This window comes from Astyanax mexicanus, chromosome 2, assembly GCF_023375975.1.
Source record: "Astyanax mexicanus isolate ESR-SI-001 chromosome 2, AstMex3_surface, whole genome shotgun sequence".
NCBI classification, from domain to species: domain Eukaryota; kingdom Metazoa; phylum Chordata; class Actinopteri; order Characiformes; family Acestrorhamphidae; genus Astyanax; species Astyanax mexicanus.
In genome coordinates, this window is record NC_064409.1 from 55,555,192 (window position 1) to 55,580,772 (window position 25,581).

At 39.3% G+C, this 25,581-nt stretch overlaps 1 protein-coding gene across 7 annotated transcripts in view; it reads left to right on the forward strand.

Moving 5' to 3' along the window:
* The first annotated feature begins 3,037 nt into the window (after positions 1–3,037).
* tjp1b (tight junction protein 1b) overlaps positions 3,038–25,581 on the forward strand; it is a 127,925-nt gene continuing 105,381 nt past the window's right edge. For 5 of the 7 annotated variants that reach the window (XM_049474604.1, XM_049474606.1, XM_049474607.1 and 2 more), the window contains exons 1-2: positions 3,038–3,536; positions 6,324–6,453. In XM_049474604.1, the coding sequence (XP_049330561.1) occupies positions 3,104–3,536; positions 6,324–6,453 (563 nt within the window). In that variant the 5' untranslated portion in view covers positions 3,038–3,103. The remainder of the gene's footprint in view (positions 3,537–6,323; positions 6,454–25,581) is intronic. The other 2 variants (XM_049474608.1, XM_049474609.1) reach the window with 1 other exon arrangement.

Consider the following 25,581-nt stretch of genomic DNA (forward strand, 5'->3'; position numbering starts at 1 on the left):
GATATGAGTAAATAATTAATTAAAAAGTCATAATGTAGCCATTAGATATCAAATCATAGTGTAGAATAATAAATGAAAAATAAAAGAACAAACACGTTATAATACTGGTATGAAAGGAATAAAGATTAATAGAACTATTAAGTGAATATTTCTAAATAAGGGTCTTAATGTAATGAGGTCAAACTAATCAAATGAGAACACTAAAATAAGTAGATAAGTAAGATATTTTACGGCCTACAAAGATCATCCCTTTCGCCAAATAACTAAAAATGAATCTATACTAAGAAAAGAGTTAAGGACAATAACCAAACTAGACTTGACCAACCAAAACACCAATTACTGAGAGAAATACCCAAACTGCCTTACTCTGAGACGTCTACAAAGGGGGGTCCCCATCGGTTCGGTCCGCTGTTTAAACCTCTTGTTCGGCTGACATCCTGCACCCCTAGAAGGTCCAGTGTGGACCCATCCGCAGGGTAAAGATGGTGCTCTGTGGGCCAGCGGCGCACCGGGTCGACACCCACTTCTAGTCTCTGCACAGGGAAAGCCTTCCCTGGAGCTGGCTCGGCTGGCGTACCCTCTCGGTGATCCGTCGGTTGGTCTAGTTGGTTTACTGAACTATATTAACTATCTTGGCAAGCAGAAGAACTCCGTAGATCATAAAATAGCTTAGTTATTTAAACTAGGATAACTAATACCATTATGCTTGAAGAAGATTAAATGCACTAGTCTAAGAAAACTAACCTAAGATGACTAACTAACAGTTTATCCTTTCTTCATCTCTAGGCCCTCTCTAACCTCTCTCCTCTAACTTCTCTCTTCTAACTGCTTCCTTCAACCCATCTTCTTCCACTCTCCTCAACTCCAAACTGAACTGCTGCTTCTCCTCCAACTGCTCCGACTGAACTCTACTGAACTCTAAAACTCAACTCAAACTGAACTGGAAAGCCCAGTTTAACTATTAGTCTCTTTGGCCTGTTTGGCCCTTGAGCTATGATTGGCCCTGTGGCCCAAATGTCTGTGTTTTGATTGGTCTAGGAGCAATTTCAAACTTTGGCAGGGAAGATGATCTTATTCACAAAGGGCCATAAAACCCCCCACATGGTCACAATGCTTCAGCTATTTTTCTAATAGACCAAACCAAAAGAAAACTCAACTAAACAGTGGATCGAAATACATTCTTCAGCATACCAGTTTGTGAGGATAAATTCAGGAAACAACAATCTTACAATTGAATCACAATAAATGTAATATATATATATATATTGCCCACAAACAGTTTTGTAATATTCAAGATAATCTTAGAAATACAACGATGGATGGTACTCTGTCAGAAAGAGATCAAGAGTCATGTTATTATTAAAACCCAATTAAATCACTTAAAAGATAATACATGGTTAAACCACTGATAACCAAATAAAGCTAAATTATCAAATGCTAGTTAAACCTTGTTGATTCAGACTTGAATGTGTAGGAGAATTTAATCAGGACACATCCAAACACATATACCATATACCAGACACATATACCATTATTTAGTAAACATTCTATAAGACACCTTTTTTTATATAGTCAATATATATGTATTTTAAGCAAAATCTTCTCCCCTTTGTTGAGTGCTTAGATAAGGCTCGGTCCTTGCCTGTCGGAATTTACGACGGTTGGGGAGGTTGGTGAACAGAGAGAGAGTCTCACTTACAAACGGTCAATGGAATTTCAAAGCTTAGAACATTTCTCTTAACTTCATTAATCTTATTTCTAAGTGATTGCAGAAATAACTAGGCACAAACCCCTAAATTGGTATAATATTTGGTGAATTAACAATTTCCAAGGCATCAATTAAGTTTTGACACTCTCTTAAGTCCGCAGTCCCGTCCTAGTGATGGTGTTGCAAATGTTTGGTGTTCATTTGGTGTTCCAAATGTTAACTCCGAGGTTTACGACTTGGAGGAATGTCAACAGAATTTTACCCTAAACTCGCATTTAGGGCTCTTGAGCGAGGCTGAGTGAAGAAATAGTCAGGAAATGTCATTTTGAAATTTAAGGTTGTTTGAAAAAGATTACTCCAAGGCTTCTAGAGTGTTCTTCTGGGGGTGATTGTAAAGTTAGAACATTCCTTTTAGACCATAAGATGGGGGTAGTGTGTGTGTGTGTCCAAGCAATGAAGAAATCCTCTGTTTAATCCACTACATCAAGATGCATGAAAACTGTGATTAAAAACCAAATATTGATTTCTGAACTCCTAAAACTTAATGAACATGAACTTTTTCTTTGCATTATTTGAGGTATGAAAGCTCTGCATCTTTTTGTTATTTTAGCCATTTCTCTTTTTCTGCAAATAGATGCTCTAAATTGGAGAAATGTCTGTAGTTTATAGAATAAAACAACAATGTTCATTTTACTCAAACATATACCTATAAATAGCAAAATCAGAAAAACTGATTCAGAGACTGAAGTGGCCTTACTTTAAAGAATACTGTATTAAAACATTCTTGTTCTCCTTTTGTGCTAAGAAAAAAAATCAAGTTTACTCATTTGTACAGATCCTGTCTTCTTACTCTCAGCCTGCTCCTTAAGTGGACAATTCTGCCCTCTACTGGAATAATCAAATAATTTACTCTGAAGAGCCAATTAAGGACTGATTGAAGCCACGCTGGTTATAATCCAGTAGATCTGAATCTGATTCTGTACACCAGTTATATTTTCTATTAATCAATAATAGATCACATTTCTATCACATGTTTTGTGGACAGTATGTCTGAATATATGTGAATGATCTGTATTGTGTTTACAGTGATTACAATGTCTGATTAAGTACAGCACAGTCAATAATATGTTTAATTCTGTAAATAAGGTAAATATTATAGCTGTTTTTGTCTATTTAGTGGTAGAGTTAATTAAGTCTCTCAGTGGAGTTTTCTAAATTAGCCCCAGTAAAGACTGGACAATGCTTAGTGTGAAGCTAATCCTCTTACTGTCTGTGAGCATCAGGCTTACACCCTGGCCCTCTCCAGACTGTCCTCATTTCCCAGACATGTGTACGTGCACAAACTGCTCGCACTTGTGAAGACGAGCCGACATGGCTGCCTGTCAGCTGTGAACTATGCACTTTCCGTTCTTTGGCAAGTTTGTGGACAGAACTGTAGAAGAGGTTTTAGGTTTAAGACTCGGAGGAAAGATGTTCGGAAGTGGCACGAGAAAGTGGTTTGTCAGGAAGAACAAGAAGCAGAAGAACGGAGCCAGGAAGGGAGTAAGCAGGAAGAAGGGGAAATGGGTCGCCACGGTTCTGAAGCAGCACAGAGAGATGATGCTGAACGAGCTGGACGTGAACAAGGTGCTGCCGTACCTGGTGTACGACAAGGTCTTCTCTCTGGGGGAATATAAGGAGATCCTGGGTCAGGAGAGCAGCAAGAAGAGGGCAGAGCTTTTTCTGGACCGGCTGGCACAGAAGGGCCCGGGTGCATTCTGCTCCTTCTGCTCTGTGCTGGAGGAAGTGTGCCCTCACCTGCTCACCTGCTTCCTGCTGGACTCTGAAGGTACACACACATACCGGTACTCTCAAAAAGCTACGGACAGCATTTTTTTTGTGGTCTAATTGTAGGCTAATTCTGCAAAATTCAATTAAACTTAAATTCATATAGTTTTAAAGCTAGTGCATTTATCCATCAATGTTGTCAAAACCTGTGCAATTTTAACACTCTTGCCACTCTTTATAAAATCTTTAGATTAATGTTTATTAATGAATATTACCAGTGTTATCTCCCAACAAGTTGACTTCATCCTGAGGTAAAAGCAAATTTAGCTAATTCAATTTTAGCTAAATTTGGCAAGAATAGAGGGCTATCTAACCATTCAGCTAGTTAACCAGTTGGATAAAATCGTTGTTTTGTTTACAAATATTTTCAAACATAGGTGAATTTGTGAGTTAAACATTACATGTTGAAAACTACTGGCTAATAAACACTAGCAAGACTCAGTTCTGAACATGCTGGCAAGTTAATGTAGCCTGCAATAGGTTTACTAGCTTAAGTTATTAAGATTTTTCCATGTGTAATTGACAAAATTGTTAATAAATAAATTCTTATGATTGTTGACTTAATTCTAAGGGGATAGCGGGTAAACAACAAAGTAAAGTGTAAAAAATCAGTCCCTAAGGAATTACAAAATGACTACTAATTCATATCACTTAATCTTATTATATATGACAGATGTGAATATGTTATATTTTTTCCAGCATTTAAGTTTATTATAATGTATATAAGCCAAACATATGTTACACACAGCTTGATTTAGGGTGTGTCCGGAAAATATGAATAAGACGCTGGCGAATAAGAAGCTAACTTCAGCCTCTTCCAAAGACATTGTAGCTCAAGGCCCAAATGTGCAAAAGGCATGTACTTATTCTCTTAATTAATAATGGGTGTGTTCTGGGTGTAACGTGAAATAAACAAATCAGCCATGTCACTTTCCATTCACTTGCTAGTCAGTGGTGCACCTCGGTTTTTCATTGGTTTTACCTGAGCAGCCCTTACTTCCAGACAACCACCATATTTAAAAAAAAAAATACGCATCTCAGTATTTTCCTTTGACCTCTCATATCTACAAGGTGTTTGTGTCTGCAGAACTGTCCCTCACTGGTTGTTTTTTATCTCATTGATTTTTTTAATCAGTAGTTCATGAGTAAACTCTAGAGACCATAGACCAGCAGTGGGCAAGAGCAGAATTGTGTAATGATAGCTATTTAATTCATGTATTAATGCATAGCAAACCAGTTGTTTGTTGTGAGTAATGACTGGTTCAGACAGGCTTATATAACTCCGAAGATACAATCAGCTTTCAGCAAAGCCAACCGGTGATGTTGTGTGCAGTGGGGCGGGTGCATACTACTGTGCACTGATCCATTTTGCCCTTCCACGTGCCATCATTATGAAACATGGACTACACTCACTTTGTTCTAAGGAAATGTGTTTACTGTAAAGTAGTAAATCACTGAATACCAACCAGTGGGAACAGAGCACAGGAAACCACCGTAAACCTGTGCGTCCCACTAAGAGATGACAGAAAATAGCCGCTTAAATCCGCACCACTGAGCAGATTACCGACTAGCCAGTGGGACAAACTGCAGTGTGCAGAATTCAGCATATGGCATCAAACTGAACTGTCTAGAATCCAGCTTGCAAGCTAATATAGCCTAATCTTTGAGGTAAGGATTTAGAATTAGAGGGGAATATGAGGCAGATTAAGAGCTGAAACCACCAGAATCATTATCATTATCTCTGCCCTCGAAATGTAAATACCTTTCATCAGTATTTTCAAATATATTTCAACGTACTAATCTGTACACCTACATTAGATTACATAACATTCTGTTAACCACTAGAAGGTTATTTTATGATCAGTGACAGTAGAAAAGAAAAAAAGAATAGACAGTGCAACGTCTATAAAAACTGAAGCCACCACAGGTTTAGTGCCTTTGCTGGTTTGTTGTAGTATGCTGCGTCTCTGCCCATCTCCATATGTTTAAACATTATTCTTTATTCTTTTAATCTTCACCACTGCATGCTGACTCTCACAGCAGCTTAGGGGTTAAAGTAGATAGAATAGCTTTGTATAATCTCAGTAGAAAACAGAGCAAATAAAATCAAACCTGATTACCACCAGAAGCTACCTGTAGACCTGGTGGCCGGAGGTTGTCTAGCCCTGGGACCAGCCCTTACACCAGTACTGTCATTTGAAATGGAAATAGAATTAATATGGAAATTATAACACAATAAAATACATTAACTGCACTTTATAATGTGGAAACATTACACTTGCTGAACAAACTGGGAATCCCATGGAAAAAAAAACACCTTTGCTTCTGATCCTGTAGGCTGCACTGAAAGAAATGATAAAGTTAGTCTGAGTCTTTTAAATGAGTAGGCATGTCTAAAACCACGTCTGTTATCTAATTCATAGAGTTTCTCTCTGTTATGTTGCCTGGGAAAGCACAGAGCTGGGGACTGGATTTTTAATAAAATGCAAGAATAATGTGAGGTACTTCATGGACAATATTATTTCAAATTATTCCTTGTGATTCAATTGCTTTTCATCTAAACTGCACATGCACAGATGTTTTATAGTGACCACAGTCTGTGACCCTGGCAGATCGCAATAAAGCATCTGTGCATGTTCAGTTGTGATCAATAAATATCAGTTTTTAGAGAGGTTGAGTTGAGTCAGCTCACTTATTTAAATTAAACCTGTATAAATGGGCTAAATCTGCCACTGCAGGTTTTATAGGTTTTTTTTTAATGTTACACTGAATCATCTGTCCCTCACAGATGGCTCAGGCGGACGAAGTAAGAAGCAGGGACAGACTCAGCCTCCCCACAGCCAGGAAGATGTCCCGTCCAAAAGACAGGACACAGTTGGCTCTTCAGCCATGTACACGGATCCTCTGTTTAATACACGGTAAGAAGTTGTGAAAATCTACTCTTTTAGCTTCCATTAAACAGCTGGTACATAATAAATTATAACCGGAAAGAACAGAGTCACACAGTGTGTTACACTAAGTGTGTTAACTTGCCCATCTTTCCTTTTTCTCATTTTGACCTGAAAAGCCTATGAAAAATCTATTTTCATCTATCCATACTTGACTCAGAGTGTTGGTCAATACAGATTACTCTGTTAGAAGAAAAGTTTGGACATACCAAATACACACTTGTCTAGTCCCCATAAAGAAGCATTTCCAATAGAATAGGACTATTCTCTATTATGTGGAGCAGATAAATCTACAGTTACTTGCACAATGCCTAATGCCAGTCATGGGTTAGAGGGGTAGTAAGCCTCCCATCACTGAGCTGTGGAACAGTGGAACTGTGTTCTCTGGAAAGATGGTGCTCCACCCAGTACTTCTGGGATGATGAGGTGGGGTGGTAATCATCACACATTGTGTCCTATCTAATGCTCTAGTCACTAAATACAATTAGAAGGAATGCTCCAAAATCAACTAGAAATCCTTTCCTGGACTGTAAAAGACACTTACTCTAACAAAAGTGGGAATAACTCTTTTTATTTTTCTTGATTTCAGAAAAAAAAACACTGAATAAGTAGAGATCCCCTTTATTTTTGTATTAAATAAAAGCAACACAGGGAGCTCCTCAGCTTAAGAGAATACCAGCAGCATGCACCACTGCATCCAGGCTCTTATGAAGGCAAAAATATAAATCTTTGGAGGAATATAATATGAGAATCTAAAATACATCAGTTGTGAATAAATGCCCTCTTGGATTTAATGCCCTTTTGCAGTGTTTTATATGTATTACTATTTAATAGCTGTGATGTCCTCATTCTACTCCAAAATATGGTAATGTACATAAAGATACATTTCATTATAGGGCCAATTATCAAATTATAGATCATATTATCATACCATAATAGTATCAGATGTGAATTAGGCACACCTGACCATGATCTAATTTCACAACATCTATGTGACTGAAGAGGTTCAAACTCTCCTAAATAAGCAAATACCAGGAATTGCATATTTATTAGTGTAAGTTAAGGAAAATTTAACAACCAGCATTCTTTACTGCAGGTTTAGAATATTCATTTGATTAGCGCCACCAAGTGCAGTAATAAAGCATGAGTAACTTTAGGAAGACATATTATCGTTAAGGTATCATTGAACCAATATGATATATTGTAATATTGATATATTGTGCCACCCCTAATGCTAAGCATGTCTCTCTCCATAGCTGATGCTTTCCTTGCTCGCCCCTTCCCTGTTTGCTGGTGTTTCTGAATCATTGACCTTTTCTGTAAAGACGTCTCTCTACCCTTCAGACATTAGCATTTCTGTGCCATTTTACTGGCATTTCCATGTGTGTTTTATTTAGAGTAGGGAAAGCGCTGGGCTGCTTATGACTCTTCATTCTTCTTCCAGCTGCATGAGCTGAAGATTTAGGTTAGAACTGATTTTAATGGGGATGACTGGCTGACACTAGGCTGCTTTGATAATGAAATGAAAGTCATTATGGTTTCTAAAGGAGGCTTCAGGGGTCTTTGTACCATGGCCGATGGGTCTTCTCCTGTCCCTGATTACATCTCGAATGAAATGAAACTCATATTTTAGCCCCGTGTACCCTATTGCTGTCTCTCTGTTCATTCAAGGTCATGTAAAAATTTGCCCTTGGCTCTGGATACTTGCTTACATCACAGTTACACGCTTGCTTACCTCAAACTCATTTTAAACATATTTTGCTTTAAAAACACTGCAGGCGTCGTAAAGGCAATGTGCAAAGCAGTTTGTGAAGCATTTTTTGCCGCCAGTGTTGGCTTTTGCTTTTTAGTGTTCTGAGGCCACAAGGCATATGTTCTCAGCCTTCACAGAAGAAAAATGCAAACAGTGCACAGTGTGTGGAACAAAAGAAATGAAATGTACTCTGGGTGCTTTGAGGAAAAGAGAGTAAATAGGAAAAAAGAGAAATGGAACGAGGAGAGCTGGCCAGAGGGTTGTGGTACTCGTGTTATGAGTAGCTGCTGTTGTCACTGTGTCAGAGCAGAGTGCTGTCAGCACAGTGAGTGTGAGATGGCTCACAGTGCATGTGTGTGTGTGTGTGTGGCGGGGGGTTTGTTTGGGTATGTAGTATATCTGTTTGCATGTCAAGTGGAGAACATTTTAGTAAGTTTAATAGTTTTTGTGTTATGGATGAAACCTAGGCCTGTCACACCAATTACATTATCTACAAATCATACAAAATGTGGACATGATCTCAATAATTGTGTTTACTTGCATGTTTGTTTTAACATGCAAATATACTACACCAATATCATTAACAGCGACTCCATACACACAGAGTGAACTGCAGCAATTTAAGGAAAAGGTCTACACCCCCCACCACTATCATTAACAAAAGTTCATTGTTCTTAAAAGGGTGTAATTGCAATAATAATACACATATTTTTCACACTAAAAGGAGCACTTAAAATTCTTTAATTTTGACAAAAATCAGCATCATTTAATCATTTTTAATGTATAAATTTTAGCAGTCAGGTTGTAAGGAGCAGTAAAGCCACTCCACTGAAGTACAGTGCTATACTGGAGTTTCAGTTTAGTTCTCCAGCACCAAGGCTGGAGTAGCATTAGCATTAGGCACTAACCGCTATTTCCCCATTCAGAGGTGAGTATTATCGGCCTGTAGGCTGCTCCTAACCCCGGCTAGCAGTGCTGAAGCAGCATAAGCAATACCAGCTAAAGGCCCTGTCCCACTGCGATTGCGTCTAAATATCCACTAAAGTACGTCCAAATTTATCAGAAAAGACTGCGTCCACTGAGTGAACGCGCTGCGTCCAAAATTTAGACGGAATATGGACGTAATTTGGACGCACTGCGCGTCCAAATTACGTCCATATTCCGTCTAAATTGAAGTTGGACGCCGACTTCCAAATTTGTACGTCGACTTCCACTCTTTGGACGTCGACTTCCACTTTTTGGAAGTCGACGTCCACCAGCTGGAGCTGGTTCGGGGGCTGGAGCTGGTTCCTCGGGGGCTGGAGCTTGTTCCTCGGGGGCTCGAGCTGGTTCCTCGGGAGCTGGAACTGCCTCCTCGGAAAATCGCTTGGCGGCGGCCGTCTAAAGCCAGGCGGACACTGTGCGATTTTAGCCCGATTTTAAGCCCGATCTGGTCGGATGCGACTGAATTTCATGATCGGGCCGAATTTTAGCTTGATCGTGCGTCGTTTGTCGTGCAGTGTGAGAGGGGAAGCGATGTCCGATTAATTGCCCATACGAGCTGCGAATGAGCAGTCGGACGCGACCAGGGATTTCTGACATGCCAGAAATTTTGGTCGCTTGTCTCACAGTGTGAGCTATTTTGGGGGGGCGATTTCTTAACGTCACGACCTGTTTTCCCAAAAATCTGCACAGTAACTATAAATTATTATTAGTCATATTTATTTCTGTCAGTTATAAGGATTTATATTTATGTTCGGTACACAGACTTATAGCTTAATATAGCAGACACAGGCATTCTGCTGTTTAAGAATTTCAACAGATGCTTATTCTCAGTCAATAGCTGGAGTTTTTGAAAAGATAAATTAAAAGAGAAAATAACTTTGACAAACATAAATTTATTTTATTTCATTTTACTATTATATCTGAAAAATAAAGCACATTGTCAGCTTCTGGTGCTGCCCGTCAATTATATAAAACTTAAAACATGCACAGAAATATAAAGCTATATTTTATAATTCGTTCCTTTTCGCCAGGGCAAATTTATTAAAATGATAAATATATTAATTTATTAATTAAAATCTCGTCCAGTGCTCCAGAATATTAGCCACGCAAAGCCAGCTTAGCGCAGCGCGTGGCATTGCGCGCGGCATTGCGCGCAGAATAACCTCTGTCTTCTAAAATAAAAGTTTTAATAAATAAGGTCGGAGAAGTGTAGTAAAATTAATGCTATTAAACTTACTAAAGCTAATAAATGTACTGATAATTAATCAAGATAAATCGGACAAAATGCGCTGCGCCTCTCTCTCGCTCTCTTTCGCAGCGCGGAGCTGAATTCAGCACGAGGCTACAGAAACTCAGTTCAGTTGAATAAAAATAAGTAAGGGCCTGTAAGTACAAGCAAAGGACCTGTAAGTAAATATTGTCAAATATAAAGAATAGTTTGAGGTTTTGGTGAGCTGTTTTCATGATTTGAAACTGAAACTAACTGAAACTTTGATTATTCTGCAGAAAGCCTGGGTTATTTTAAATTTATTTTTAATTATTATTTTAATTTTTTATTTATTCATTTTAATTATTTTTCTTCTTTTATTAATCAAATCATTAAATATATATCTTCATAAGATATAAATTTTTTACCTTATGTCAATTTTTATGATCTTTTTAAAAGGTCCTATTTTTCCTTTTTTACGTATATATTTTATTCGTCTATAATAAATGTCAGTTTTTATTTCTATTTTTTATATATTTTTTTAATCCCTTTTAAACTGTTAATGCTCAGCGGCACTGTAAATGAGGGTCCCTATCCAGTGTGAATAACCGATTGCTTGTTTAATATTCAGTGTTGCAAAACTAGTTTTTACATAAACAATAAACAGAATAAAAAATAAAATCATTTTATTTTATTTAAGCTGCTGGTGTTTCTTTCGCAGCCTGACGCGCAGTCATTTTTCTATGCGCTCTCCTTCTGTAAAACGGACAACCCGTAGAGTCAACGTCGCCTCAGCCACCTGCGAGTCCATGTACGTCTCTTCCGTGGACTTTCAGCGCACAACAGGGCACAAATAAGCAAAGAAGCGCTTTCTTTTGCAAGGCGACATGTTGTGTTGAAGCGAGAGTTTGTACGCAAAGAAAGCTCCGCCTACGGGCTGCGTTTAGACGTGCAGTGTAAGCTCCCCCGCCGCAGCAGGTCAGTCGGACCGTACAGTGTGTGCAGATGAATCGCAGGCGTTGTTCATACACGACAAACGATTCAAACGTGCAGTGTGAGCTCTCCAGAACGCATCCGATTACAAAAATCGCACAGTGTCCGCCTGGCTTTAGCGGAACCCTTCCTCTTGGTTGGCATCTTGGAAAGTGTGGAAAAGCGATGGACGCCAGAAAAATATTTTTATGGACGGCGACGTCCACCTGTACGTGCCGTCCAAATATCCACTAAAATACGTCCGTACTGCGTCTAAATATCCACTAAATTACGTCCATATTAGTCGCCGTCTATTCCGAAAATTTTGGGAGGTACCAAAACCACTTTTGCGTCTAAAGTGGACGGCAACGTCTAACTAAGTCCACTAGGACGGTGCCGTCCAAATATCCACTAATCTACGTCCAGATTGCGTCTAAATATCCACTAAATATCCACTAAACTGCGTCCACTGAAATTTGGATGTACTTTAGTGGATACTTAGACGCAATCGCAGTGGGACAGGGCCTTAACCACGCTAGCTCTTTCGCTGTTCAGAGGCGAGTATGTCAGCCTGTTGAATTAGAAGACCTGAATTAGAAGCTCTTTATAGTGTCTCTTAAAATGCGCCTTATAATCGGGTGCGCCTTATATAGACGTTTATTGATAGGGCACCTTATAATCACGGTACACACTGCTTTATACTATTATGTTGTCACTATATCAGCAGCATTAAATTGTCTTAAAATGACAGTACTATTTTATGGGACAATATATCATCCTAAAAGAATTAGTTTTAGTGACAGGCCTAATGAAACCTAATATAAAATTACTACTTGTAATAAACAGATAATATGTTAAAATGTTAATCTATGGAAGGATAATCCACTTCTTATTGGTGGTGAACAACTTGTTAAACCCACTCCATGCCAGACATGACCTCCAGACTCACTGGAAACTCTGCTTGTCTGGTAAACTCTGCTTGCTCATGTGCGTCTGTGGTTGTGTCCGAATACATTATTGAAACTTTCTTTCTTGTCTGCTCTCATTGAGTCTGCCTGCTCAGACAGAATTTAGGAAAGAGTGTTTCAGTAGAGTATCCAGGCACAGCAGGCTGTCAGCGATTTGCTTCAGCAGCCTGATTCAAACACTGCCTTGCTGAGCTCTAAAATAAAATAACATTTCTCCATAAACTTGCCAGAACAGACAATATAATTCACAAAAATCTTTCACTGACATTTATTCCACCCTTTTTTGGAGCCACTACTCAGTTCTCAAGATATTGGCACTGTTTCAAATGGAATAGTGTGCTGTTACATATAGCTTTTAAATTAGTTCAATAAAGTTATTAAAGTTAACATCTGAAAACTACATTTGTGCCAAAACAGTCCCATGGTAACTAACTAAAGTGTGTGAATTGTAACAAAAAAAATCACTTTGAAATCTACAGGTCACATTTTTGGCCTAGACAAACCAAATTCGGCACAATATTAGAACTGGAATAATAGTTTTATGCTTGTTTTTTGCAGTCCGATTACCTTTTAATATCCAGAGCAGCCAGCCCATACAGTTTGTGTCTTTAATAAAAAAAATAATAAAAACATTTGATTAGTATGTATAATAAAAATCTGAACCATCATCACACATTATTCAACAATCTTCATTCTTCTAACAAGGCATCATAAAATAACTGCTTAAGAACCCCCTCAATTGTAAACATAAACATAAACCTCTGGCTTAAATAAATCAATACAGACACCAACATTTGGAGTATTGAACATTGATATTGATTCAGATACAAGTATGTCTGTCACAATAAACAATATTATTGTAATTATACTAACAGCATAATAAAGAATTTGCACCACTTGAAAGAGAAGAGTAATATTTAATTATTAAGGATATTCAAAGATAAAAAAAAAATAATAGAGGACATTATATGATAAGTAGATACTATCATTTCACTTCTCACTATTGTTACTATCATTTCTCTTGCACTATATACTACTGATAAGGGCAAAGCAAATCTTATTCATTATTATACCCTGCTACATACTGTGATTGTGACAGACTATGTCCAAAAGTATATCACACTCCCCTTCCAATTAGTGAATTCAGCTATTCACTGGTGTTTAATAGTGCACACACAAAGCTTGTACAATCTCCATTGAAAAATATAACTACTTAGGGGAAGTTGCGCATTGGGCTTAAAAGCACCAAGCTCAATGCCAAGCCACAAGCATTTGACTTTTGGCATTCTCTGGTGTTATTGATCTCTACCCAGTATGGTTGGGATGAGTTGGAGGTGAAAGTCAAAGTCAAGTCAAGGAGCTTTCATTGTCATTACATGTGAGTACAGGTACACAGTACCGAAATTATGTTCCTCCGGAACCATGGTGCAACATTGAACAACAATACATTAGACAAACATAAAGTGCAAAATTAAAACTAAAGTGCAACATAAAACAGCTGCTTTTGTAAATTATTGCAAAGAACAATCCACAGCAATGTTCCAGCATCTTCGCAAAAGTATAAAGGTTGTTACTGTAGCCAGTGGGATACTAAGGACCAATTCCATTTCACCCTGTTTTGTGCATCCACACTAAGGGGTAGGGATGTCCCGATTTTTGTTAGGCTGGAGGAGTAGGGGGAAGGGATAAGGCTGATTAGCCTTTCATAGAGAGATTTTTACACAGAGTGGTATGTGAATAACTGATAAGATGGCTGAATAAGCCACCAAAGAAACCAACAAATGTATGTATTTTTCTTGTTAAAAGTGACATTTCAATGTTTTATGGCCGAATTCTTCATAACAAGCATAAAAAAGATCGCTATTAATGTGTCTCAGTAGCCAGCTAGCTAACTTTCCCATTCCATTTTAAATGGTCCAACCGATGGCAGGGGCTGCAGCATTTAAGGCGGAGTAGAAAAAAAAAAGCTAATCAAAGCTAATTTCAGCTCCTTATCACAGAGGAATTAAGAGTTGGACAATAATAATTTATTTCTGCACCATCTTCCCCATTTATGAAGACATGCAATACCCTAAAGTTATCTAGTTAACCAGCAGATAGCTAGGTAACTGAACTTTAGCGATCCTGATGACGTATCGGGTGCCTAAAGGGTTGTCCCAATCCTTAGAGGGAGAATTTCACCCCTTCCTCTTGTAACTCTGTTCCAAAGGGAAGGGTTACACTCAAAAACAAGGGGTAGGGGTAAGTGGTAGGGGTGAAATGGGATTGGGACTAAATCTGCATAAAAACTTTTATAGACTATTAGAGATGACCACAAGGGTGGACTACAGGAATTTTCTTCAATAAACAGAAATATATTGTATATATTGCAGCTTTAGTCTGCGTATGTGTGTGTGTGTCTCTGTGTGCCCTCATAACAAGGCTGGCTTTATGGAGAGCTGGAGGATAGGGATGGGTCATGGGTGAAATGTGAAATGAAGAGACAGCGGGAGTAAAGCGCAGGGAAAGTAAAGCGTGGAGGGGCGGAGGATGGTTAGACGAATGAAGCTCCATGCAGTGAAGAGACAGCCCAGGCACATTGCTCCCCAGACCGTTAAAGTAGGCCTCCTTTTTTTGTCTGACTGACAGCAAAGTCAGCATAGGGACAACAGCCCTGCATCCATCTGACCTGGAGCTGGAACACTGGCACACACACACACACACACACACACACACACACACACATACATACACACACAGTGACTCTCTGCCCGAATCAGACACATACTCACTGACAAGGCAATCTGACAGAATGATTTTTGGTCATACATTAGAATAGCGCCCCCACCACCACTGCCACCACCACCACCACTACCACCACACACACACACACACTCAAAACACACGAGGGTTGGACGGTCTGAAAGACGCAGACATTCAGGAAAGCACAGACAGCAGAGAAGCATGCTTATGGACACAGCAAGGGACATGCAGTACTACAACAGCAACAGCATGTGAGTACCATCTACGGGCTTTTTCCCATTGATTGCTAGCTTTATTGCTAGGAAACTGGTATGGATACTAAAACACACTGGTTTTGGAAGCTGCTGATGCTGCACAGCGTAAAGTTCTGTTAACAAAAAACTCTGTGCTAAACGCTAAATCATACCAAGTCCTAGGTTGTCTCTCAAAACAAGCACTTAACACAAGGAAACAGATACGAAAGGACTGCAGCTCCAAACCATAAACTGCTCTTTTATTTTCTCTACAGCTGCCCGAGGATTGTCACTTTTTTAAAACCACGCAGCTTTTAGAGAAGGAGTTTAGAGACAGAGCCATGCTTTTAGTGCTTTTATCAAAACAGAGAAGCAGCAGCACTAACGGTGCTATTTGTTTGTTTATGCAGTGCTCTCTTCGCAGAAGTAGGACAGATCCAGCCCCGAGCTCTGCTTCTTGACATTTGAATGTGAACTGTGTATACACTTTTTGCATGTCTGCTCCCAGTTGTGTACACATGTGTGTGTATGCCAGTGTGCGTCTCTCCGAGTGTGTCTAATCGTGTGATCATGTGTGCATCTTGCAGGCTGTCGCAGCCTGGTACAGCCTGTCAGGTGATAATGGCCTCCACTATTTCTCACGCTTTGATTCAGTGAACCAAGATGTCAAGCAATTTACAATAAAGGAGCCAAGATCTCTCTTCAGTCATGCACGCAGAACACACACACAAACACACACACTCACCAGGTCCTGCTGAACAGAGAGGAAAGCGATGGCTACAGCAGCTTCTCAGTGTTATAAAGAAGGCGGTGGTATTTATCTGTTAGCATTTCACACTATCTGTAGATGTCTGTAGTGTTCACTTTCTTGCTGACTTAGAACAAACATGCTGTTCTAAATCGTAGCCTCGGGCCTCCTGCTCTCAGCAGGCACAAAAACTACCCACAAGGACACGGTCTGGCCGGCCTTATCCTTGAACTGACTACCATCGCCGGACACGCTAATGATTTCCGAAAGAGTTCAATTTCGGGGAGCTCGTGGTAAATTAGATATGCTGTTAGATGATTTTTCTCGCTTGCGCTGTACTTCCACACTGATAAATGAAGGTTCAGCGTTCTGAACACGCTCTTAACTTTTCTCCTTGAGTTCAATTTAGTGCCATGAAGCAACTGCAGCAGTGTTTTTCCAATATACTGTATAACCTCACTAATTCTGATACACTTTGAAATACAGCTTGAGTAAAAAGTCAACGGACAGTTTTTGGTTTCAGCAACAGTACTAAAATATTGCAGCTTTCAAGATGGCGGCCATGTTCCTGACATAGCCTAAGGGTGCTTTCACATCTACCTTGTCTAACTTTTTAGTTTGGTCTGAATCAAAGTAGCAGGTTTGAAAGGGGGCCACGAACCACGATCTAGACTAAAGGACCAGAGTTTGGTCCAAACAAAAGAGGTGGTCACGGTCCGGATCTACTGAACCATGTTCCAGTTCGTCTGCAGTGTAAAAGCACTTTACTAGATGGTTTACTAGATGGTTCAACTCCCCCTTGCCGTGCAGGCACATCACACAACAGTACGGACAAAATAGCTTAGACTGGGAATTCATATTTCTAATGTAACAGTAGATTAACACTATTTATAAACAGAAATAAAAGAAATCTGACGGATAATATTTTCTACTCATCCTGCACACACAAACGCCCTAAAAGATAGCCCCCTTACCTATTGCTTGCTGAGGTAATTAGACACATCAATTTCTCTTTAATTTTATATCCTTTTCAATTCTGTAATAAAGGAGTGTCCTGCTACTTTTGACTCACCCTGTATAGTGTGTCTGTTGATACAGAAGTACCGTTGCTCAAAAGTTTGTAGACATCTGATCATCCAACATTTTTCTCTGAAATCAAGGTTATTTTTGTCAGACGAAATGTATGAAACTGTACAAAACCTTGTCACTGGGGTGGAACCCTCAAGGGTATGTCGTCTGTACCTTTACTTATTTGTCCTTGTATGCCTTTGCAGATTATTTTTAATACTTTTAGGGACAGAGTAGGATCTAAAGGATCATGCAGTACCATAGAGTGTATATTGGGACTGTTTGTACCTTGGTGAACAAAAATGTACCTGTACACTACCTTTTTCTGAATGTGTTCCCCCTCTTCTCAAGCCTATCCTATGGACCCTCTATTCTCATCAATCTCTTACATAACATGCATGTGATTCACACCAACAAACAGCCAGCCAGTATTACGTTCACTCTCACCTGTGTACTGATTCCTCTCACCTTTGTCACTTTAAATGTTGTGTACAAATTTGTGCGTTGTGAGTTTGTTTGCATACAGCTTGATCTTTTTGGATTTGGTCTGCTGTAATATTTTCTGACCATGTCTTTTCTCTTTTCTTTTCACTGCTTATGTCTGTTAAAATTCGTTTACAATTACAATATAATGCCCAATTATCTACACCAATTAATTACAATAGACCCCCATATAAGGAAGCTCTTGAACTGAGGAATCCAAGTAATCTTTTATTGAATGAAGTGCATTCACTTTGACACGTTTTATTTTCATTATTTTTCAATGTGTCCCTCACTCTAAAGGAATTTGATATAGTGAAAATCATCTAAAAATCCTGGAATGATGCTGCTCATTGAAGGCTGAAAATTGCTGATCTGTCAGCAATATCCTACCGTAATGTTCCACTATCCAAGGAGCCAAGTATGGCCAGCACAGCAGAGATACAGCTTTCAAATAAATCTAATGACTTGTCTGTAAAATGTTGCATTAATATAAAAGAATGAACCTCAATAATCTAAAGGACTAACTATTCAGTCATCACTCTCAGCTTAGAAATCTGTATGACCAACACAAAAATGCTGAAATTCTCTCTGCAGAGATCTGTCTACTAAATCCAGCAACAGCACAAAATCAGCTATTTCCACTGGTAGCTATTACAGGCCATAAACTTGTTTATAGTAAAAGAATCCACATGAATTATACAGTAACTAATTGACCACATGTGTAATCAAAACTAAAGAACAATAAGCAACAAATTGCTCCATATAAGCTACATTTTGTGAGGCTTTAATTGCGAAGTCAGGTACTAATGTTGGGTAAAAAACATTATGTAGTATTTTTACCTTAAAATATAATATTTTTGATGATCCAATGACCTGTAATAGAGAATAGTGCTTCTTTCATTGTGACATGATATTAACTACACTTTGTAACTTTGGCCTAGCTACAAAATACCTTTTATAAGACTGTGTAATGCTTTAGGAGATCACCAGTTCGAATCCTGTTCATGTAGCTTGCTATCAGCTACTAGAGCCCTGAGGGAGCAAAACTGACCTTGCTTTCTCTGGGTGGGTAGATGGGATGGTGCTCTCTCCACATCACTCCGAACGGATATGTTCGCAGCACAAGGCGTCTGTGAGCTGATGTATCGGAACGGAGTCGCTGCATTTACCTCCGAGCACGCTGTGATGCTACTCAGTAATGCTGCATCAGCAGCAGTTTGAAAAGAGGCGGTGTCTGACTTCACATGTATGTTGTGGTGTTGGGGCATCACTAGTGATAGGGGGAGTCCTAATGAGTGGATTGGGTAATTGGCTGTGTAAATTGGGGAGAAACTTGAAAAAAATTATATATATAAAAAAGAATGGTGTAGTTCTGTATAATTGTGTAAAATCTTGTACTATTGCTCTACCTCGTCAGTCGGCATTTTTTTTTACTTCAGATTCCGATTCAGTATCTCTCAGCTTGTCCAGAAATGTATGTGTACAGAGTGTCCTTTAGTGGCGACTCAAAGCGTAAATTACACTACACGACTGCAGGGGGAGCAAAGAAGCAAGAAATGCCAATTCTCATGTAATGCTGCTTTAAAGGTACTATGTATAGAACTCCACCACTCACACAGAAAATGCTTTAGCCGATGCTTGACATTGAGCGCAGTGACCTTAGGCTTGTTTCTTATGGGAGTGTTGTAGCTGAAATATTTAATTAGATGAGAAGAAACTGGTACAGGCACTAACAGAGAGTCAGTTTGATGTTATATTTGTTCTTGAGCCTTGAGAGGTGTGGAATATCGGAAAGCTGCTTTCTACACTGTGGATGTGCTACTCCTAGAGGCACAGTCACATGAAATCCAGTTCATGATTGGTTAAAAATAAACCTGACTGAATTTTTAGACTGTCAGGTTAAGATGAGAGAGAGAGAGATGGGGGAAAGGGAGAAAGAGAGAGGCAAAGCTAGAGAGAAAGAGAGAGATGCAGGGATTTGCTCCTCTGATGACTCACCTCAAGGCACACAGAGAGAGGGAGCACTGCGACAGCAATGAAGTGTGACTTGAGGTGTGTGCTCGTGTATATATGTGTAAATCTGTGTAGATGTGTGTGCTGTAAAATGTAAGAGAGAGAGTGAGTGTGTCTTTAAGAGATGTGGCCAAGCCGGCGTGCTGCAGTGTGTACTCGTGTGTAGAGGACTTTCACTCGTGCCGTCTCCCCTTTGTTTGGTGCAAAAAGCCATAAATCACTCCAGCTCCAGCTGGAGAGGATTCTTAAGGCTGAGGTCCAGCGTTCGCCTCTGGGAATCGCCTCAGAGTCCTACAAAATCATTCCTGATCCCCTTTTTTTCTGCACGTGGAAAACCACAGAGCGGAGAGGGGACACGGGAAAGAGGGCATTCCGCACTTGTCCTATTTTACACGCTGCAAATGAATCCTATATATGACATTGGTGAAGGTAGGAGTCGAAGACGCAGGCAGCTTGACAGAGCCTAGCAACCACTCAGCTCCACTTATAGAGCTGTATGCGCTGACATGATTTAGTGCAGGCCTCAAGACATGGAGGGAAAAAAAAGGAAGGAAAAAAAATCATAGCAATGCTAATATTAATGCTAATGATCATGCTAATGTGAAGTGCAGGAGAAAGGACAAGAAAGAATGTCTCCTTAGCCATGTTTACAGTGTGCAGTGCAGTGGTGGACCATGTTCACAGCAGGTGCCCCACATACAGGGAGAGTGAAGGATGGGAGGTTCTTGTCTAGGCTTGCGTGTGTCTGTGCGTACAACTACATGCGTGTGTGTGTTTGCCTATGGGTGTATATGTAGAGATGCATTCACTTTGATTAATAATGTTGGTAACTGCTGTGATATAATCTACTAGTCCAGGGCTCTGTTTACACCTGGTCACATCATCCATCTTGAGTATCAAGATAATATCTAGATAAGGTCAAACCATGTCATAATGCAAACGTAAAAATGTCATTTTAATAGATACAAATCTGGTCACTCAAACCACTATAGGAGGTGTAAAAACATTAATCTCTTCAAGACACAATCAATGATCAAAACTCCTCCCAGTACATCAAAACACTGCAAAACGAGAATATTTCTATATTCAATCCCAGACAATTTCAGTCCAACTAACTGACTGATTGGGCCTTCAATCATCGAAACTTCTCCCAGTACAAATGAAATACCACTCACAATTTCTGCAAAACAAATTAATTCGCATATTCCAGCCAACACACATTTGAGTACTAAGTATAAATGCATATAGCTAGTTTTGCAGGGTTTTACAGACTAGATACAAATAAGTCACATTAAGTGACCAGGTGTAAACATGGTCTGAAATCCATTTGAGACACGTTATAGCAGTGCATTAGAAATGCATTAGTCTCTTTAAGACAATCAAAACATCTCCCAATACAATGAATCTTCAAAAATAATAGCCATGCAACAAGCAAATTTGCATAGCATGTCCCACACAGCAATTGGATTTTTGTCTGGTCTGACTAACCAGAGACACACTTAACTAGCAAGTGTAAATGCATGTGACTAAAATCTTATCACGATACAATCACAGAATGTGACCAGATGTAACTTGGGTGTAGATTTGTCAAATGTAAAGATGGCAGTATAGGATATGACTGTCCATGTTCATGACACACCATCAGGGGTTTTCTTTTTCTTTTTTTTTCTTTAAGCAAAGAATATGCACACATCAATGCAACCAAATATCACACAGAATTATTCATGAAATACACCACATAAGTGATTTACATTTTATACTCTCTTCACATTTTAAAATTTGCAGCTTCAAGTTTTCTTTTTATAATGAGCAAGTTTCTATGAAATGTCTGTAACTGTATGGTTCACATTTTACACTGGGCTAAAGAAATCATTCACACTTGGGCTGCCCCTATTGATTATTTCATTGACTAATCTAACACTATTTTTTTTCAATTAGTTGGAATATCATATTAATTATTCTAAAGGGTGTGTGTGCCTCTTGATAAAAAGTAATCATAATAATAAAAAGAAAATACTTTTTTCTAGTTTGAACTTCAGGACATTATTCTATACAAAATATCTCAATTTTTTCTTACAGATAACCTGCTTAATGTCCTAGCAATCCTTTGCCAGAAATTAAGCATTATTATTTTTACCTAAATACTGGATACGAGTTGCTCACACTGCAGAAAAATCCATAACTTCTTCCCAAACCACACACTTTTGTAATTTTACTACTAATTAAGATGTACATTTCTAATTTCTGTGCACATTTAACTCACTATTTGAGTGTGGTAGGGTGTAGACTGGGACACAGCCCCTGTTTTCAGTGTGCAGGGCTATCTTAGCATCGCATCCATGCATCTTATGCAAATCAGCGTATTTGAGTAATCGACGCTCATTATGCAGACAAGTCACCCCAGCCTTAATTCACATACATGCATCATGTAATTCATTAGGAAGACTACTAACAGAGCCTGGCCTGCTTTTTCTCTTAAAATAGCCTGAACTCTTCATGCCATGGATTCTCTGGTATCTCCAGGATTCTCTAGCATAGAAGTAGCATTCGGAAGATGAGCAAATTGTGTCTGTTGGCACCAAATTTTGGCTCCATCCCTCTTTCTCTCAAAATAAAAATAGAAAAAAATATTTTTATTTAATTATAACATAAAAAATAAGTATGTATTCAGCTTTGCAGTTTTGTTAAGCCTGTATGCACTGGAAAGGTCTGTTTTTGCCTGACAGAAGTGGAACCTGAGGTGGCCCCTTGTTTTAAAGTTTGGTATGCATTCTGTGATGCTTTACTGGTCACCACAATGGTACAGGGTGGTTGAGCCTTTCTGTCAGCTCAAACCAGTCTGGCAATTCTCCACTGATGCCTCTGATCAAAAAGATATTTACGTCTGCAGAACTGCTGCTTCATTCTGTGCAAACTCTAAAGATTGTTGTGCTGAAAATCCTAGGAGATCAGCAGTTCCAGAAATACTCAAGCCAGTCTGTCTGACACCAACAATCCTGCCACACTCACAATCAAAGAGATCACATTTTTCCTATACCACGTTTTGGTGTTTGATTTGAAAATAACCTAAAGGTGCCTGTGTATGATTTTACGACAAATCACTGCTGCCACATGGTTGGTGAAGCTGCCAGCACTCAGAGGGAGCAAAATTGGCCCTGCTCCCCCCAGGTGGGTAGATGGCGCTCTCTCCCCACATCATTCCTAGGGTGATTTCCACAGCACAGGGCGTCTGTGAGCTGATGTACCAGAACCAAGCCACTGCTCTGTCCTCCAAGCGTGCTGTGATGCTACTCGGCAATGCTGCATCAGCAGCAGCTCGAAAAGAAGCGGTGGCTGACTTCACATGTATTGGAGGAAGCATGTGTTAGTCTTCACCCTCCTGGTGTGTTGGGGGATTACTAGTGATAGGGGGAGTCCTAGTGAGTGGGTTGGGTAATTGGCTGTGCTAAATTGGGGAGTAAATGGGAAAAAAATTAAATAAAATTCTAAAAGATATGTCGTAGACTGAGAATCCATAACTGAGAATCCGTAACTTCCGAGAGAGTTGAGACGTCTGAAACACCACTTTTAGTCAAATCACACTGGTATATAATTATGTCAGATCGGATATCTTGGCTATGTTATTCCTTTTGAAAAAAGATTTATTTTGATTTTTGATTTTATTTTGGCCAAGAAAAGTGGTTACCACATAGTTGGAAGCAAGTATGACATACTGACAGTTACATACTAAACCTACTATACAAGTTAACCTGTTACAATGCTCTGACTTTCAAAACATTTTACTAATACTCATCAACCATGTGCTCTTATAACTATTTGCTTTTTTGTAACAGAATATTTACATGCAAATGTACGCAGATGCAGAAATGATAAATCAAAGAATATATGTGTATTTGTGTATGTGTGAATATGAATACAATAATAATTCTGCCTGTTATTTCAGTGGAAATGCCGATATTTGCATACAGCAGTGTGTATATGTTTACATCCACATTGTATTTGTGTATGTGTGTGTGTGTGTGTGTGTGTGTATGTGTGAGTTCATTTACGATAATGTGCCTTTCTATAGGTCTGTGTGTGCATGCGCCTCAGGGGATTAATGTATGGATCAGCTCTCGCACTGCAGTAGAAGGAGTGCATGGTTGAGAGGATGCATTAAAGAGAGAGTACGAACAGTGCTGCCTGTGACCCAGCGTTGAGTGAGCAACACACACTCCCGCTGCTCCACAGTGTGAGGGTCACTGAGCCTTTGTCACAACCAGCCCAGCATTCCTTCAAACCCAGAGACACTTCAGCACAATCTAATGGATCTTCTGCCTCATGATGCGTCTCCAGTGATTCAGTAGTGTCTGTTTCTAAATAACCTTGTCTGAGGAGAGTGGGACAGTGAGGATGGATTCTAGCTATAGGAATTGTAAAGGGACTGAAATGATACATTTCTTTGATCTAATTATAGTAGCACATCTAAATCTGTACAAATGCACTTTCTAACAATGCAATGCTGCAAAAAAGACTCCAAAAATGGTACTCAGTCCTTACCTTAAAAGAGGGAGAGAATATATTATGTGTAAAGAGGTTAAATTACCCAGAGGCCCACTTTTTGACATTTGTGTGACTTTACACTCTTTAAAGGGTGCTTTAGAACAAGATGTTTAATTAAAATCATTAAGATTCTCTTAGAGAACATTTCCTCAACCCAATGTCTAACTTGCATTGTGATTTTAGAGCCATATCCTTTATATTGAAGTGGCCTGGTAGTTACATCTATATCTAATTGATGTAGTCACCAATTGAATGTAAGAATAAATTAGATGTAGATTTACAACTCAGTATACACTGACAAGCCAAAATGAAGTTGTGTCCCGTAACTTTTGTCATGTCCCATAGAAGCAACAGATTGCTGCACTGACCCACTAAATATGTGTTTTTGTACAGATATTTCTAGTCAAAAGCCACAGGTCACAGCCATTACTACAAACTATGCTGTCCACTGTGGGTGGTAATGTCTTCTATGAAGTATTCTCAGTACACACTTGACATTGTGGATAGAGGAATGTTATATGCCCACATCTTTGGAAATGGAGTATCCCATTTATCTGGCTCCCACTATCTGCCCCTAACTTTACTCACATGATAACACCTTACAACTTATACAGGTGAGGGCTTTCCTTAGCCATCCTCTGAGAAAACACTTCATGACCATATTAACATTTTGACAGTCACTGTATGTCAGTAGTATTTGTTGTACGTTTTTGACCTAAACTGTACAACTAATACTCCAAATAAATCTTTTTTCTTTTTGAAATTTTCCCCATTTTCTTCCCAATTCACACATCCAATTAACCAACCCACTCATTAGGACTCCCCCTATCACTAGTGATGCCCCAACACCAGGAGGATGAAGACTAACACATGCCTTCTCCAACACATGTGAAGTCAGTCACCACCTCTTTTTCGAGCTGCTTCTGATGCAGCATTGCCAATGAGCATCACAGCTGCTCGGAGGAAAGCGCAGCGACTTGGTTAAGATACGTCAGCTTATAGACGCCTTGTGCTGATTAACATCACCCTTTGGAGTGATGTGGGGAGAGAGTGCCCTCTACCCACCCAAAGAGAGCAAGACCAATTGTGCTCTCACAGGGCACCGGTAGCTGATGGCAAGCTACATGAACAGGATCCAAACCAGCGATCTCCTGCAATATCCACTGGACCAACCGATTAATGTGTTTAATAATCACTGCAGCCATAAAACAGGTTTAGATCTACCAGTGGGAAGAATAAATGTATGAGTCTGCCCATTCTTGATTCAAATCTCATGTTTTTCTTTTTAGAGCAGACCATGTAAATTACCTCTTTTCTGACTCACTCCCTTCTCCTTTCTTTTATCTCTACCTTCTCTATTTTCTCGTGTCTGTTTCACTCATTTC